At 33.5% G+C, this 19,446-nt stretch overlaps 1 protein-coding gene across 3 annotated transcripts in view; it reads right to left on the bottom strand.

Moving 5' to 3' along the window:
• Positions 1-540: 540 nt before the first annotated feature.
• Positions 541-19,446, bottom strand: part of EEA1 (early endosome antigen 1) — a 119,420-nt gene continuing 100,514 nt past the window's right edge. For all 3 annotated transcript variants that reach the window (XM_044228845.1, XM_044228846.1, XM_044228847.1), the window contains 8 exons: positions 16,070-16,252; positions 10,217-10,402; positions 8,824-8,955; positions 7,275-7,460; positions 6,045-6,283; positions 5,657-5,777; positions 4,947-5,045; positions 541-4,195 (listed from right to left, as the gene is read on the bottom strand). In XM_044228845.1, the coding sequence (XP_044084780.1) occupies positions 4,073-4,195; positions 4,947-5,045; positions 5,657-5,777; positions 6,045-6,283; positions 7,275-7,460; positions 8,824-8,955; positions 10,217-10,402; positions 16,070-16,252 (1,269 nt within the window). In that variant the 3' untranslated portion in view covers positions 541-4,072. The remainder of the gene's footprint in view (positions 4,196-4,946; positions 5,046-5,656; positions 5,778-6,044; positions 6,284-7,274; positions 7,461-8,823; positions 8,956-10,216; positions 10,403-16,069; positions 16,253-19,446) is intronic.

Below are 19,446 nucleotides of genomic sequence, written 5' to 3'. Positions count from 1 at the left end.
ATTTAAAAAAAAAAAAAGAATACTCTATATATTTAAACTGAAATTCTATAAATCTCATAAAAGAACATATCTATTATATAATCCAATAAGTCCTTAAAAACATCCATATTAAACTCTTTAAAGGCAAGCACACATTAGAGTAAAATGAAAAAACACTTCGGGAACTTTGGTTCCCAGGAAAAACACAGTAAAAATGATGGCTTACTGAGTCCTTAGAAAAGACTCTTTAAATGGTCACCTGGGTGCTAAACTTAGATAAACAATTAAAGAAGGAATTACTTCAATATTGTTTTAATACTTCTTTGTAGCTTATTAATTTTCCACAATAATGAATGGAATGAAAACAGAATGTCCTAAGCAAAATGGCTTTAGTAATTTCTCTTCAAGTTATGAACTTACTACTTTAAGTTAAACATCAAAGCTTATCCCCTGCCTCCATCCAAGTAGAAAGTTCTAACATTCTGTAAATATATACAAAATGGTTACCATTTTGTACTCTTTTTTAAATAGGCAAAATAATTTACAGTCACAGAATACAGGTACTAGAAAGAAAAGGTTTTTTAATATCATCTTTAACAAATTAAAAAAAACAAAAGCAACAATTCAATAAGGATCCTTCCATTGTTCTCTATACAGATTTAAATGCTGTTGTGTAATTTATCAGTTACATTTATAATCAATAACCTTCCACTCACTGAGTTTAGAAATTACAGTATTTACTGAGCTAAACTCTCTCACAAAAATAAGGCACAACTACATGATCACAAGTAGGAAACACAATACAAATAATGAATTAAAAACCTAAATGAGAAAATATTCATGCACAAGTTTCTATAGAAACTATGAATATAGGATCCAGTTCAAGGAAGTACACAATGACATATATATAACTGCATCATGTTACAATAAATTCATTACTTCTACACAGAAAGAACTTAGCAATTTCCAATTCTACTTTATACAATTTTACATAAATTTAGTAAGTTTATGCACAATATTCACATCTGCAACAATAACAAATTGATCATTAAAATTCAGGCAAAGGGCAATTAAGACACCATAATGTGTGGCACATTATAATTACAGAATACCATTCATCAAGCTCATGTCTAGGAATACTAAATTGATGGCACGTTTAAATCTTACGGATCAAATCATCCATGGTTTAATAGCCAAAGTGCATTAAAAAAAAATTGCTATAGTCAAATAGGTCATGAATATCAAAATATATGATCATAATTTGCTGTCCACTTAAAAGCTAAACATTTTTATGCAAATGCAAAGTTAAAAAAAAGTGGCTTCAAAGTTCTCAAAACTATAAAATAATCTTAAAGCCTTTCTAAGAGAGATGGGAAACTAACAAATTTGGCAGTTACTATTTAACATTACGGTGAGGAAACTATTAAACTAGCTAATTCCACATTAAGAGGTAGTTGAACAAAATGTTATTTGTACACTGCATTGAGGTCTTTGTGTTTATTTCCCTCTTTTTTCTTCAAAATGAACTAATCCTATACCAGCAGCTTTCTCTTCTTCCTATTAAAGAAAATCTGTAGGTATAGTTTATTGTACACTAACCCAGCAAAACTTGATTTTAATTCACATTTCTGTGCTGGGGTTTGGAATTTACTAACAAGTGATGCCAAAAGACTGCGTTAGAGCCAACAGCTCAGACATGCGAGTTCTAACTCACTGACAAATAGTACCAGCAAACATCTAAAATGTATAGCCAATAAGAACTCAGAAGATGACTTTAAATAAAAGAAAAAGAAAATTCTTTGTTTCTAAAACATCTTAAATTAGTGAAAGTTAATAAACAACAATAAAGAAAAGGTTTCATTTCCAATATTATTAGTATAGTAGCCTGTGGTAAATTATTCAGGACCTATGAAATGAGATTAGCTAGATGAAAACTAGAAAATGACTCAAACACATATGATTTTATTTGTTGTCCCCACAATTGGGGGGAACATAGAGGTGGGGGGACAAGACAGGGAAAAGGCCTTCAGTGCGCGCAATTAGGAGACAAAATGAACAAATACTTAACCTATAATCCTCATGAAGTTTTATGATCTTAAAACAAAAACAAAAACAAAAAATGGTGCTATGAGTATCCATTTTTCCAAAGCAGAAAGTTCCCAAGTTTCATACTGTTTCTAATGTGTTAAAGTACAGAATTAAGACTATTTGAAAGAATTTATAAGTATATAAAAAGGCTCAAATAATTTTAGCTCAATTTATATTATCCAATTATTATTTTTAATAAAGAGTCACTGTATTTCTTCTTTATATAAGCTGAAGGATATATGTTTATACAAACTGAGGGCCTCACAACCAGAGTCATTAATAGCTACTGACAGCAAGACTTATTTAAATGGCTTTTTAAAAAATAATTAAATGATTATTGACAATCTTTTTTAGTTCTTAGATGTTACAGGTAAAGCATAAACACAACTTTATTTCAGCATGATATTTGAAAGCAAGTATATATGGTAAACCATTGCAAATGAAATACGAAGTCCCATCCTTCCCTGATATTGTTACCAAATGATTACATTGCACAAATGGATAACTTCGTACTTTTTTTTCTAAAAAGAATAAGTCAGTATTAATGACCTCTCTACAGATTTTTTCCAATTTGCCAAATGAGTAAGACCATAATAAATTAAAACTCAATTCCATTGTTCACCATACAAATAAGCTAACTTTTAATTATCCTTAATTAGCCATTCTGCTTCAGTTCTGATTATAAATAACTTTGGGATTCCCACATACATTTGTTTTTGGTGATACTCTTCTCTCCAGCTGTTATTTCGAAGTAATTTCATAGTAATATTTTTGCAAAATTAAAAGATTTGCCAGCTGATATAGAACCCCAAATTCAGAATCATTTTAAATTAAAATCAAGTTCACAACTTTCAAAAATGTTTCCCTACTAGGTAAGAAGAAAATATAAAGTAGAATATTTAATATCTCCTTATCATTTGTATTCGTTTATGCAGATAAGACCAGAGCGTTATCAGTTACTGCCTTTAAGATGCAAAATTATAAAACAATAGTGAAGCTGAGCTATGCTTAGGAAGGTTAAACCAAATAAAAGGAAAACAAAGATCCATTAAAAAAGCAAACTCAGATTCCCACAGATGCAGGAGAGACAAGGTATAATATAGGGTATAATGAGGGTATAATATAAAGGCTAATCTCAGAAAACTTTCCTCTTACAAGAAACTGAGAATAGAACCATTATACAATTTCTATTATTCATCCTCCAACTGTGGGGTGAGGGTGAGAGGTTTTCTAGATTCCTAATTGAGAATATGTGAGAGTTTAAAAGTTAGATAGAAAAAGACAAAGAAAAAGAAAAATTAACCCTAATCTTTAAAATACAACCCACCCCAGGATAACCATAAAGTAAGCAAACTGATTTTGCAGAGGTTTTCATAAAATCTACCCAAGAGAATTTAATCAATATTGTTAAAACAAAAACCATGTTCAAATTCATGGTTAATACATATTTCAACATAAACTGTATTTAGAATACTTGAGTAGTAAATTTATAACATAATAATGCAACTGAGCTATGAACCTACATATAAGAAAAAAAAAGAAAGTTTTATAGTTCTGTGCATGACTTTACAATGAGTATTTAATATAATTAATGTGCTATTGTGCAACATATATCACCCATGTACATTTTTGTATCCTAAATTTGGGAGGAAGAAGTAAGCTATGGAACTGTATTCATGTCATTTGTGAACAATAAAATTATATTTAAAAAAATACATTGCTATTTTCTGTCCAAAGTTTATTTACATTTCATTGGCTAATTCTAAACTTGGCATGAAAGCTGTTCCAGGGGTTAAATGGAAAAAAGTAATGAAAGATGAGCCCAAGTCTCACAAAAATAGAAGAGTTTTACTTGATATTGATAACATTCCAAAATATATGAATTCTAATTTGGTCTAATATTGCAACCACTGTCCAAATCAAATAGTAGTCCAAGACCTCTATTAAGTGCATTTATTAAAAATCTAATGTTAGTGTAATACTACTCTGACATTGTGATAACCCATTATCCTTGCAAGTCATTGAAACATGCATCACAGACACGAACAGGCTTCTTGGAAGAAGGAGTTAAGGCATTTTTGGCTGAACACTCAGCACAGAAGATATTTCCACACTGTCTGCAGTGATGCTGTAAATGACAAAAATTAAACAATTTCAAGCATAAAAACTATACCAAAAGCATTATGAGACTACAAGACTACTACAGACTGTACTGTGAAGGTATATTAATTTTCAAGTGATTAGTATATTATTTAATAATATACCCATTCAGAAAATAAATAAATAAATAAATAATATACCCATTCAGTATGTCAATTTAATCCCTTAGTTAATCTGAATGTTTCCTATTTACCAGATACCATGCTAAAAATTTTATATGGCATTTATCATGGAATTCTCAAAAGAACCTTAAGAGGCATCTAAAAAGTAATAATAAAGCATCTCATCCTACCAGGTAAAAACCATTCCTATTTGCCAAGTGTTTTAGGCATAATTTCATCAATAAGAATATAAACCTGAAACATAACATGGTATTATTTAGAAAAAAAGGTTTTTTAATCTCTTCTTTTTCTTTAAAAGAACCCAATGATTACTAAAACATATGAGTTTAATCCTGGCCCACTGGTTCAGAAAATGATTATTCCAGAGAGTAACTCAATAGAGAGGCAATGACTAAATTTAAAACTAAAATTGAAACACATATGCTGATCAGAAACTATACTGCATAAAATTTAATGATTCTATATAGCTGTAAAGTTAATCAACAAATAGAAAATGTTTTTAATCCATCAAATGCAAGATTATGCTGATTGTTAAAACATTAACTGATATTGAGAAATAAAATTCAGAACCATAGCAATATGAATAAAATAATTTACCCGTCTCACTGTTACTGAAAAGCCTTTCCCACAGGCCATACAGTTTTGTACTTCGTTGTCTTCAGCCCATTTCCTATTTAATGCTTGTGTGTGTTTGATCTATTAAAAAAAAAACAAACAAAAACAAGTGCCTGTACATATAACATTCAACATTTTGAAGAATGATGCATAATTTCTAATTTGGTGCCCAACTTTTATAGAATTTTGACTTATAGGCACCATGGGATAAAATTTTAAATATCCGAAATACTTTGGTCATTTTCCATTGTCAAAAGTTGCTAAATTCATAAGTCTGAATGACAAAAAAAAAAAAAAAAGTAAATCAAATTTTAGTCCTCAAAGGCACTGGTAATTTCTAATCCTTAGTGATTTCCCATCCATTCTAACCTTAATGATCAATCCTTTCTGGGCACCAAGCCCATCACTTCTTTATCAAATAGTGACTCAACTATTCCTTGATGTTTCTGAATTTTCCCAGTACTGACAATTCAGGAATGACAAGGCTTTCTCACTAATCCCAGGGTTCTCTCAGACAAATTCTTTATCTCTTTTATTTAATTATCCACAACACACACAATACCGCTACAAAGAAAGTAACCATTCAAAAGTATTTACTAAATATCAGAGATTTCTTTTGAAGACTGAAAATGTGCTTTCCCTAAGAGTTAATTCTATACTGAAAAACAGCCTCACATTACCAGATGACTTACTTGAAGGGACTGATTTTCTCTGCCCAGCTCCTGCACTGCCGCAGTGGTATTATCCAGCTTTCTTTGCAATTCTAGGACTTTGGTTTGAAGCTTTTCTATTTCACCTTCTCCTTTAAGGCATCTAGAATAGATGGCAAAGAGAATATTAAATTTTTTAATGATAAAGATCCTTCTAGAACATACATAATAAACTACTTCAGTAACTTCAAATATAATACATGAATTTCAACTATCTGATTGCTTTAAGGATTAGTTTTTAAATGGCTACATAAATACCTACAGGACCCATGCGTTTTTCTCAAGACTTGTATTTTTTTTAAATGTGGAAAAAGACCATCTTTTCGTCACTTAGAATGGAAATAAACTAATTTGACTAGACATCAATCACCTTTCTAGTAGTGCTCTCCTTTCATCCTGATTATTCTGAACTGTGGCTTCTAACACTGCAATTTCACCCCGTAAGTCGTCCGTCTGTTTCTCGAGCTCACTGACTCTCCGTTGACTGGACTGCCACTCTTTCTTTACAGTGCCTAAGTTTTCATTTAATGCTGTAATCTGCATGGTAAGTTTAGCTTCATTTTCTTCCTGCTTCTTCATTCCTATTTCTTTTTCTTTTATTTCAGAATGCTGAAAAAGGAAGAACAGTGAGAAAAAAACCTATTACAAAAGTAATGCAAAATAAATTTAATTAGCTATTGAGTTTAAAATATTGGCAACATAAATAATATTACTTCTTCAGGAAAGAAGGCAGGAGAATGTATTTCATTTTACACTAATGAAACTAATTCCAAAAACATCTGTGTAATCTGAAGTGGCTCAAGGCCATTATGCTGAAATGATGGTCAGCAAGCTTCTTATAACACCAGTGAACATAAAGCTATTTGAGATATTTTCCTTTTCTCACTAGCGCAGAGGAAGAACACATAGTTAAGGATAGCAAAGGCCCTGGATGCAAAGCTGGCATTATCCATCTCAAATTCCACATGCATCTTTTTTGTCTATCAACCTGCCAAAAACCAAACAAAACAAAACAAAAACAAAAAACAAAAAAACAAACAAAAAAATACAAACCCTTCAGATCACTGTGTGAACTTGAAATTGCAAACCTTCAACTAAAATATTCACCATTCAAGCTATGTGGGGATATCTGGACTTAATTCAATAGAGGAAAGCCAGATGCTTCCCATTTTGGCATGCACAATTTAGGGAAGGAAAAGTAGACTTTGGTCATCAAAATTCCAAACTGAAGTTTCCGTTCTCCCTTATCAACATTCACTTGGACTAAACAAATGAGTTTAACATCATTAGCAATCCGTGCCATTTACCTCAACCTACACAATTGTGGATTTGTTTGTTTTTCTGGCACTGAAAGGTTTTCATTTTTTTGAATTAAGTTTTATTGAATTTTTATTTATATAAACCAAAATGTAATTACAGACTAAAATATTTCCAAATACATGCCAGCTCTTTAAACAAATCAGATCTCTTTTCTCAATCAAAAATTAAAATGCTAGGTAAGAGCATTTAAATCCTAACTTCTAAGTAGAAAAATCCTCTGTTATTGGATTGACTGATAAAATCAATCTCAAAACACACTCCCCACCATAAAATTACTAACCAGTTTAGCTTCCTTCTCAGTAAATTCTTTCTTCAGTTCCTCTTCCTCCTTTTTCACCTGTTCTTTTAGCATTTGCTGGTTTCTCTTCTCCTGCTCAAGGGTTGCCTTCAAGGAATCTACTTTCCCTTGAAGCTCTAATTTCTGCTGAATCAAAAGCTGCTTGGCATCCTTGAGATTTGTTACCTCCTATTGAAAAAGGCCAAAAATAAATCATCCTTTACGGTAAATGTTTCCATATGTAGCTGTTAGACAAGTTATCATAACAATACATACAATATGAGTTTTAACTTCTCCTCTTAGGAGATCCTTAAAGTTCACTATTTTAAACAATTGGTTTAAAAGAGGAAAGATTATTTACTTCCTGCTCAATAACCATTTAGATTCAAGTAATAACTTTACATGCATATTTTAATTCAATTATGGAAAAACTCCTAGCCCCTATTTTCCCTTTCTTCACTTAGCCAGCATTCACTAGTCACCGCGTAGGCATCACACATTGTGTTAGTTTTTAAGAAGACATATAGAGATGAATTATATACATTACCTGCTTTACGGAAGTCACAGTATATAAGAATATAATGATATAAAGAGATAATTAATTAAAAGCCAAAATGGTAAGTATATTGGTAGACATAAAAGGGAGTGAGAGCACTCAAGAGAGAATTTAACCTTTTTCTAAGAAATTTAATAATTTTTTATAAAGCAAATTATAGACAATTGGTTTTTTTCAACTGATCCCCTATTATTCTTATGACAGGAAAAATGTTCAAAACAGATTATCAAAAATTTTAGGAAAGAAAAACAATTGAAAAAACACAATCCCATAAAAATCCGAGTTTTAGACTCTATTTTTTAGCTTACTATCTATAAGCATCATTTTCTAAATCAATAGCTCTTCTTTTTTATTTTTTGAAGTAGGCTCCATGCCCAGCATAGAACACAAGGTGGGGCCCAAACCCATGACCCTAAGATCAAGACCTAAGCTGACACCAAGAGTGGGATGCTTAACCAACTGAGCCACCCAGGTGCCCCCCAACTTTTTAAAAAATTTATTTATTTAATTAGGCTCTACAACCCAGTATGGAGCCAACAGAGGGCTTGAATTCACAACCCTGAGATCTAGACCTGAGCTGAAATCAAGAGTAGGACACTTAACCAACTAAGCCACCCAGGTACCCCTAAATCAATAGCTCCCTTGATTATCATCTCAACAAATCTAAACTTTTAGAATTACTTTGCTTTATTCAATAAACTGAAAACGTAAGTAACATAGTTTCAATATATGTATATAGATATTTGGATATTTTAAATATCCAAAATACTTTGGTCATTTTCCATTGTCAAAAGTTGCTAAATTCATAAGTCTGAATGACAAAAAAAAAAATTAAATCAAATTGCAGCACAATATGCAGCACAATAGTGAGAGCATTTGTCAAAATGACAAAACAACACGTCTGGCACATAGCAGGTTTCCAATAATATATGTATTTTTTTATTTAAATGACAAAAATACAGTACAGAGGGAAGAACAATGATTATTTTAACATACCTTTATGCTTTCTTGCTTGTGGGACTTGAGTTCTTCACTCAATTTAACAATTTCTTTTTCCTGTCTACACTTAATTTCCTCTATCTCTGCCAATTTAGATTTTTCATTTACGAGTTCTTTCTCTTTCAGTGACTGTAGAAAAAGAATTTATTAAAAAGTAATTTTAAAATACTTAACTGAAAATCAATGTAATAAAATAACTACAACTATTTATGACACTGTTTCTGCCCCTTTTTACCTAAGTTAACTTGAGCAAACTACTTACCTTCACTTGCCTGTTTGTCATTATTTATAAAATGTGAACAACAGTAAGATCTTTATAAGCATTAAATAGTTAATGTTAATACCATAAAATGAATAGTGTCTGGCCAAAGTAAGAACACTATAAAATTTAGCCAAAACTACCATTCTTTAATGCTGTTATTATTACTATTACCAGAAATATCTTTATTTAAGGCACCTAGGTAGTGATATTACATATTATCTAATTTGATATTTATACTAAATAGCTCTTTTTAATCCTCATTTGATAATAAAGGAACAAAGGTTCAGAGAAGTTAAATAAAAGCCTTTAGCGGTACAGTCAAAACTACAACAAAGTCTGACTGATCCAAAGCCCTTACAACTAAAGGCTTATATGCTATAGTTGTCTCAAAATTTTCTAAACTTGAGGCACAAATCACGAATATCATGTCAGCTCCAAACTCCCACCCCAACAAAAACATCCGCCAATTTTTTAAATTAAAGAGACTTTCAAGAATTGCACAATTAAGATATACCAATGAACTTCTGGAATTGTAAACTTCAGAATGATATCCTATCAGCTAATAGAAATAATGTGATTTCAACTATGAAGCCAGAAATAAAATGCTTCCTAAAATCCAAATTTCTCTTTCATATAGTACTTTAACTAACTTTTAAATGTATTGGTCATATAACAGATGGCTTTCAACTCTATAATTTAGCACCATTTATGTAAAATATACTCTAACTTCCCTTAGAAAGACCTGGCTCTGAATTCTAAGAATTATAAGCTAAGAATTACTTCTAGACCTTTTTCTCTCATTCACACACTAGAAAATGTTATATAAGATAGTTGTGGAGCTGTAACACCTGTTTTTAAATAACCAGAGGTCTATGGTATGAAAAAGATTTGTAAAACTAAAAAGAGCAAAAAGAAAAATGAGTAGAAATGATAAAGGAGCTATTAAGAGTACTTCAGAGCATCAAAAATCCAATTATCACAAGTATTCTTTCAGACACCAGAAGTCCATCTAAGGAGAGCTGCTGCTGAAGATAAAGGTGATGCCTGTATCAGGTAAGAGATTTGACTAGATAATTTCTAAAGCCATTGTAACTCTCAGATTCTAGATTTAGTCAGAAAATGAAATACCTTTTCTTTCTGGACATCTTGTAGTGTTTTACACTGCTCCTTCAACTGCTGTTCTTTCTTTGCTGATTCCTGCTCCAATGTAGCCTTGGCAGTTTTGAGTTCTTGAATCAATTTATTTTGGTTTCCAATTTGATTTCTGTTTGAAATCAAGTCCTCCTGTGCTAGAGAAAGCTTCTCTTCTACAGACTTATAAAAACAATTTCCCCAAATTATTATATGTCTTTTTTTGATTTTAGCAAATTTCAACAGAAACAACAGTTAGCATAAGCACAGTAGAAAGCAATATACTATAACAAGATAGCTTGTTATGCCTTTCAGTAACATCAGGTAAAAAAAGAAAGAACACTAGACAACTCTCTTAACTCTCCTGCCTATGGAGAACAGTTTAATGTAAAATATTTAATAAAACTGAAGCAATTCCAAAACCTTTAGAAATCGTCTGTAAGTATTACTGGCTAAGTGGTATTAAGGAATATTATACAAGAAGGGATTGTATTAAACACACTCAGAATATATATATATATGTACATATATGTTTATGTGTATTTATATTTATGTGTGTGTGTGTATATATATAATTAGAAGATATGGGGAGACATGAAAAAAAGCAATTTAAAAGGAGATGTAGTTAAATGCTACATTACATATATATATGTCTTACAGGGCCTACGATGTCCTGTGACATGCTGAAATTTTAGTAAACAGAAAGGGTTTTTGTCATGAAGTGAAAAAAACTATTTCACATCTGCTAACCTGATCAAGTGAATCAAAAGAATAAACTCTACCAGACATCTGGGGCTCTATTTCTGACAAAGATATTAGCCCAGCCTCTTAACTTCCCATCTACGTGGTAGAAATAGTGTTGTTGATCAACACTGCCCATAGTTACTGACTGTTCTAAAGCCCAAATATTTTGTGAAGACAAAGCTAGTGAAAAGGGAAAGCTTTTTGACCTATTAGGTTTCATTTGGGGGTAGATATGGCAACAGGTGGGTAATAGAAAATGGCAGGAATCTTGACACTCTCAGTTGCAACTACAAAATGTCAGCAGAGAAGAAAAGGAACTCTAAGATGCTCTCCCACCATCTGGAAGAAGTTCATCTTTCTTATTCTGGAGATACAGTTCCTTTGAACAGGAGGCAGAAGATATAATCTAGCAAAGATCCCTGCGGGCAAGGCTCAGCTATAGTAATAAGCATTCAGTGAAAAAAAAATAGATGAAAAATTTTAAAATGAAGACCTTATTTAAGGAGTTCTCAAGCTTCCTGAAAGAGAAGGTTTATTCCTTACAAATAAATCCAGTTCAGAAGTCTTTCTGATATAAATAAAATTTCGATTTCCAATGGCTTCTAGTGAACACTAAAAACTCTAAGGCTCCTTTTTCAAAAATCTTAAAGTCACGAGTACTTCACTAACCAAGTAGCTAACCATTAATTGAGTGTACTCCTAAGGTAGACAGGGAGGTAAAAGATAGTGCTTAACTTAAAGAAGTTGACTCTGTAGCCTGAAAAGCAGAACCAGTATGTAAAATGGAAGCTGTATGTGCTAGGAGAGCATTTGCCATGCATCAAATGAACAGAAAAACAATGAACTCCACCTAGAATGTGTTTACAGAAGGCTCCATGATACATGTGGGAACTGGCATAAGCATCACAAAGTGATTTCAAGTAAAAATAACAAAATTTGACAAAGCCTAGCCCCTACAGTTTATAGCAATTGTCAGCCAACAGAGGTCCTGATCTAACACTAAAGAATACCAAGGCTCGAGGCTCGCTAGAGCCTGTAGTTAACAATCTTTACCCAAAAGAATTCCAAAGTGCCCATGGTATAAATAACATCCAATAAAATTTTAAATTCCCAAAAACCCAGTGACTAAATGTTTAAGATCAAGCTCAAAATTTTCACTATTCTTTTCAGAAGATGCCGAGACATGTTGCTCTGTCTTGTCTCTGAATATTCATCTCGGCCATTCAGTGATAACACTGCCATGCATTTATCTTTCTTGTTGCAGGCCACATTATTTTCATCTCTTCAGCATCTCTTCCCTAAGGGAACTTCCCCTCCCACTGAATAGTTTTGTGGACCTATCATTAAGCCACTTATTCCCGCAAATCCCTGAGTAGATCAACTACCAACCTTGACCCTGAATACCACAATCACATTACAGTAGTGTAGCTGAAAGGAATTTCTGCAGTGTTCTGTGGTAGCTACTGTTCTTGTCTGCCCAATAATTTTTCCTTTCTTCTTTCAAAATAAAACTTAAAATTTTATTGTTTCTTCTTGATCCCTGATTAAATGACATAAGGAATGGTAAAGGCTAAAGTTTTATATTTAACTCTAAACTTATTATCCTAGAATTTTTGCTTCACTTGGGATACAAAATTTAAATTAAATTCCACTTCTACCTTCCTTCAATAGTAAAAGACTAGCACACAGCATAGCCAATTAATTTGAAATATCCAGTCAACAAACATCAGTATTTCACAAACAATCCAGCAGATGGGGCTAAAGGCATAGATCAGGCAGCCTGTCTTCCACTCTACTGGTGTCTTGAAGTACACAATCAACCCACAGATGGCAGCCTAGACTCAGGTAGGTGTCATGTTACAAAGTTCTCAACCTCTCCCTTCTCATTTCTATGCAATAAGATCATAAAACATTCTTGAAGCAAAAATAAATAAATAAATAAATAAATAATGGCTAATAACCATCTCTTATTCTGGTCCGTAAGTATCATTTGATGTTCTCTAGGAATTTTTTTTTTTAAACTTCCTAAGTAATTCAGATACTTTGGGAAGCATGAATAATAGAAGTAAGCAATATTCTATTTTATATTTTAAAATCCTAGTGAAATAATGATAAAAGAGTAAAGGGCTATGAATCATAAGAACTGAGATTTAATCATGGTTCTGTTACTGGGCAGCTCTAGGACTGTCACAAACCACACCAGACCTCAGTCTCATCTGCAAAACGATGCTTTGGAATAGAGGATCTATCCATGCCTCTTAACAGTTGAGAAACTCCTCAGCAGCCTTATCCCTATGCCTTTCTCTTCTTGTCCAAACATATGAATTTTTCTTTCAACATATAAAATTATTAGTAGCTGATGTAATTTTCAAACATAGTAAAAACAGCTGTTAGCTTAAAGAATATTGACCTAAGAGATCTAAGTCCTGTCACCATGTCATGCTTTGGGGTAAATAATATATCTGCCTGAAAAAAACAAAAACAGAAACAGTGTGATTTCTATAGGACTTATGCAATCAATCCTTAAGCTTCATCTCCTTGATCAGCTGAACATCCTTCTAATTCATCCACATTCTCCTCCATACTGTTACTGCCCAGGCCACCATCACGTGTACATGGACTCTGCCTAGTGTCCTCTCAACTCTCCACACTCAGCCCTGCTGCTCCACAATGCATTCCTTATCCTCCACCAGTCACTGGCCTAACCTACAGATCCAAGCATAGCTTTTCTGTGGTCCCTACTGCCTTTAGGATAAAGTCCAAACTCTTCTACAGACCTTCCCTGACTTTCAATAATGTTACAAAGAAAAAAATACCAAAATATAAAGCTACTTAGAGAGTACAGCAAATTAAGACTTTCTAAACATCAGATGGTATTTTTTTCTTACAACAACTCAGCACTAGGAAAATTCTTTGACCCAAGTTTCCTATTTCTTTGTCAAATCATTAATTACCACTGGTTCCTTCAATTCCCTTGTGGCCTATCTGTATTCAGTCCTCTGGTTTCACCCAGTCTCCCTCATTCATCTTTTCTGCTCCATCCTCTTGAATTTTAAGCCCAATCTAATCAATTAACACCTTGATTAATGGAATTTATGGAGAAAGGGAGATAGCCTCTTAATTAATCTCCCTACCTAATTTACCCAGAACCAATCCAAGCTGTCTATAAACCTCTTTCAGGTTAAGCTGTCCATTTCTTGATTTTATTCCTTTGCTTGTACTTTGCGTTTCCACCCCCCTCCCAAATATAAAGTTCAATCATCCTTGCTATGCATCTAAGTAAGATACTTCATGATTTGATCCCAGTCTTAACCTCCAAACCCACAACAGCATGCTAGCCTCCTGGCTCTGCTCATTTCCACTGCAGCACCTTTTCTCAAATGTGCCAGAGTTAAATAACCTTTCTTAGGACTCTCTATATATTCAAATACTATATAACCTTAAGAAACTGTTCAAATTTTACCTCCTTCTTAAAGCCTTCCCTATAACAGCTTATGGTAACATATAGACATATTATATTTATACATATTATATATAAATATCCTGTGATTATCAACAAAATTTTTCAATAATGTACTTTAAATTAAACAAAAAAACCAAACAGGAAAAAAAGAAAAAGCACAGTATTTCACCATGACAAAAAGAGAAAGGAAGAGAGACAACTAGCTGGACCATCTGGGAGATGTTCCATTTACCTTAGAGAACTCATACCTTAATGCTACATAAAAATTATCCTTTTCCCACATCCTTCATTTTAATAAACATGATACTTTAATCAAACAGTACTGTCAAGAACAAGGTTTCCATATATGTTTAGGTTATTAAGTTTACCTTGAGCTAAAATCTCCTAATTTTAATCATTAGACATTCTGGTAGTCTTGGGAAGTTGACCAATATATAAAGCTAAAGTCAATACTGCCTGACAACCAACAGTAAAATTGCTTGCATTTTCAAAAATCCTTAGATTTTCCTAATGAAGTCCTTTTTATTTTTTTATATTTTTAAAATTAAATTAATTAACATCTAATACCACTATTGGTACATCCTTAGATTTTTCTAATAGAGTCCTTTTTATTTTTTTTATATTTTTTAAATTAAATTAATTAACATATAATATACTATTGGTTTCAGAGGTACAGGTCTGTGATTCATCAGTCTTATATGATACCTAGTGCTCATCAAATCACATGCCCTTCTTGATGTCCATCATCCAGTTACCCCATCCCTCCAACGTCCTCCCCTTTAGCAATCCTCAGTTTGTTTCCTATGATTAAGTCTCTTATGGTGTGACTCCCACTCTGGTTTCATCTTTTTTTATTTTTTCCTCTCTTCCCCTATGACTGTTTTGTTTCTTCAATTCCATATATCAGTGAGATCATACGGTAACTGGCTCTCCCTATTTGGCTTATTTCACTTAGCATAATACCCTCTAGTTCCATCCACGGTGTTGTAAATGTCAAGATTTCATTTTCTGATGGCTGAGTGATATTCCATTGTATATATATACCACATCTTCTTTATCCATTCATCTGTTGATGGACATCTGGGCTCTTTCCATAGTTCAGTTATTGTGGACACTGCTGTTATACACACTGGCGTGCAAGTGCCCCTTCAAATCACATTTGTATCTTTGGGGTAAATACTCAGTAGTGCAATTGCTGGGTCATGGGGTAGCTCTATTTTCAACTTCTTGAGGAACCTCCATGCTGTTTTCCAGAGTGGCTGCACCACTTGCATTCCCACCAACAGTGTAAGAGGGTTCCCCTTTCTCCGCATCCTCACCGCCCATCAAACAGAAGTCCTTCTTAAAAATTACCTTTTTACATAAAGACAGCAAAGTCTTTAGATATAGCAGTTACCATACTTCCAAATTATTTTACTGTTACAGATGTTATTTTTAAATTGCCTATATTTACATATATATGTTGTAATAACATAAAACAATTTAATTTTTAAAAAGCATGTAACTCCAAAAATAATAATTTAATAGAAAACAATCATGATATTCCATAAATACTAACATTCCCTTGCCATCTGGACTCAAACAGTCATATAATGAATGTCTATAAACAACCTACTCCATTTTTGTATTATATTTTACTATACCTTAAGATCTTGCCTGGTGGCAAGAAGCTCAGATTCCTTCCCATAGAAGTCAGACTGAAGCTGTTTTAGATTTTCCTGAATTTTTTCATAGGTATTTTGTAACACTGACATTTTCTCTTTCTCTGCTGCAAGTTCCCGAGCTGCTTGTGTTGACTGCTGCTGTAGTTTACTCTCAAGCTCTGTCTGAAACATACAATAGTCATTTAGAACAGTTGCATATAGAAAACCAGTTACAAATATAAAATGAAATCTACACAACTAAGAAGATTCCGGAGTACAAGTTTCGTAGTATTTATGCCTGAAAATTCTTCTTTAATAAAGAGTAACTCACTTACCTTATAGTTACAAACTTAAAGATATACAAAATACCAAATCCAGCAAGTCCCAATTTAAAAACCAAAAAATAAAAAAGCATTAAATACAGAAAAAAAGCATTTCACTGGGAAGTATCGATATCTCAGGAGACTGAGTAACAGCCATATTCTGACAGAAGATGCAGTGTTAGATGCTTTAGAAGACATAATTTAAGGTTGAACTAATGGAAATTTCTACGTGAAAGAAGTAAAAAAGTCCTTATTGTATTAAAGTACATCATATCTACTCCTTGAAATTCCAGAATAACTTGGGAAATTTCTACAGGTCATCTTTATTAACAGCAAGGCAGAAAAAGGAAATCTTGCAAAGGTCTGACTCCTCCAAACTCTAAACTTGTCTTTAGTCTTTAAGAAGACTCAGGAGATATGTACAAATTATGACATAGTATGAAAATAAGCGCTTGGCTTTTAAAATAAATACACAACTTCAATGCAACTTCTGTTGAAATACCCAATGACCCCTTGTTCCAAAACCCAACATTTATGTCCTAGTGTATCTCTTACTTAACCTCCCAGCAGTACTTGAAATAGCTGATATGTTCCCTTCTAGAAATATTTTTCAACCTGGTTTCCAGGGCACCTTGTATATTAGGTTCTCCACCTATCTCATTGATTATTCCTTCTTTAAATCTTTTACTAGCTGCTCTTCTTTTGTTTGATCTCTAAATATTCTAGGACCCCAGGATTCTGTCCTGTCCTCCTTTTATTCTATACACAGTCTCTTTCTAGAAGATCTCAACTACACTCATGGCTTTAAATATCATTTATTTACAGTTGACTCCTGAACTATGTCTCTAGCCCCAACCTCTCTGCCTGAACTCAGGGCTCATTATCATCAAGTACTTCCCTGACGTCTCTACTTCAATGACTAACAGACATCTATCTCAAGTAGAACTCTGGATTCCTGACACTGCTCATCAAAAAGCTGCTACTTTCCCCCATAAATATGATCATCTACCCACCTGCACAAGCCACAAACATAGAATTATTCTTGACTCCTCTTTCCATCGTCTCTCAACATCTAACCTATCAGCAAGTCCCAATGACTCAGCTTCCAAAATATATTCCCAACCATCTACTCCTAAAACTTTAGTTCATACTATCACCATGTACTGCCTGGACTACTGCCAAGAGTTTTTCATTGCCTTCTCTGCTTGCTCCTTTATCTCCCCATAATCAGACTGCACCAGTCTCTGCTCAAAATTCCCCAACTGATTTTAACTATCCTTAGAACAAAGTATATCATTCTCTACTGTCTTATAATCTATATATTTGCATGTATATGCTTTGGCCCCTGTCTACTTCTCTGAGCTCATTTCACATTCTTCTTCTTCTCTCCCACTATACTTAATCTATGTTGGTCTTCTGTTTTTGGAAAATACTAAGCTAGCTCTCTAGTTTAAGGTCTTCGTACTAGTTGTCTCCCTGGACCTTTGTACAAATAGCTCTTGACTTTCATGTATCAACTCAAATCTTTTCAGAGAAGTTTCTTTGATCACCCAGCCTTTAGTAGGACTCTGTCCTATCATTGGCTTTCACATCACCCTGTTTAATTTCTTCCCCAAGAAAGTGTAAGCTCCATGAAAACAGGTTCCTTGTCTTTTCGTGGCTTATATCTCCAACACCTAAAATTGTGACACAGCATAAAACAGGTGTCTTGTAATACTTCTTAAATGAATGAATGACAAACAGATTGGAGGTGGAAAAGCCTGCGATGACTATTAATAAGCTACTGTAATAGCCTGTATAGGAGAACAAAATAGCCTGGACTAAGACCGTGGCCCTAGGAAATGAGAAAAGGGGATACATTCAAGAGAGCTAGGAGGCAGACTGACAGGAGGTCGTGTTAATACCTATGGAGGAAATGGGGTTTGACCTCCCTATATGTTATCTCATTAACATCCCATGTCACCTCCTTTTCATTTCCTCTAGTTCAGATTCTTCATGATGAAGAATTCCTGGACATCTTTTTTCACCTTGAAGACTATACTGGTCTTACATATTTTCTTTTATAGAATACTACTTCTTTGCTTTAACATTTTCCCCCCAAAATCTAGTTTTCTTTCTCTTTAATCACCTCCATGGCTCTCAACTAAGCCCTCTGCAAAGTCTCAGTAATGACCATAAAGGACTTTGGGCTCATATTTGGGCCTTCATTATCTTTACTCTGACAGACTGATTGATTCATTCATTTATAACAATTATTGGCTGGCTTATTTATCAAAAGATCAATGGAACAGAATAGAAAGCCCAGAAATAGACCCTCAACTCTATGGTCAACTAATCTTCGACAAAGCAGGAAAGAATGTCCAATGGAAAAAAGACAGCCTCTTCAATAAATGGTGTTGGGAAAATTGGACAGCCACATGCATAAAAATGAAATTGGACCATTTCCTTACACCACACACGAAAATAGACTCAAAATGGATGAAGGACCTCAATGTGAGAAAGAAATCCATCAAAATCCTTGAGGAGAACACAGGCAGCAACCTCTTCGACCTCAGCCGCAGCAACATCTTCCTAGGAACATCGCCAAAGGCAAGGGAAGCAAGGGCAAAAATGAACTATTGGGATTTTATCAAGATCAAAAGCTTTTGCACAGCAAAGGAAACAGTTAACAAAACCAAAAGTCAACTGATAGAATGGGAGAAGATATTTGCAAACGACATATCAGATAAAGGGCTAGTGTCCAAAATCTATAAAGAACTTAGCAAACTCAACACCCAAAGAACAAATAATCCAATCAAGAAATGGGCAGAGGACATGAACAGACGTTTCTGCAAAGAAGACATCCAGATGGCCAACAGACACATGAAAAAGTGCTCCATATCACTCGGCATCAGGGAAATACAAATCAAAACCACAATGAGATATCATCTCACACCAGTCAGAATGGCTTAAATGAACAAGTCAGGAAATGACAGATGCTGGCGAGGATGCGGAGAAAGGGGAACCCTCCTCCACTGTTGGTGGGAATGCAAGCTGGTGCAACCACTCTGGAAA

The sequence above is a fragment of the Neovison vison genome, chromosome 12 (assembly GCF_020171115.1).
Source record: "Neovison vison isolate M4711 chromosome 12, ASM_NN_V1, whole genome shotgun sequence".
Lineage (NCBI taxonomy): Eukaryota > Metazoa > Chordata > Mammalia > Carnivora > Mustelidae > Neogale > Neogale vison.
This window is presented reverse-complemented; position numbering and strand designations above follow the sequence as displayed.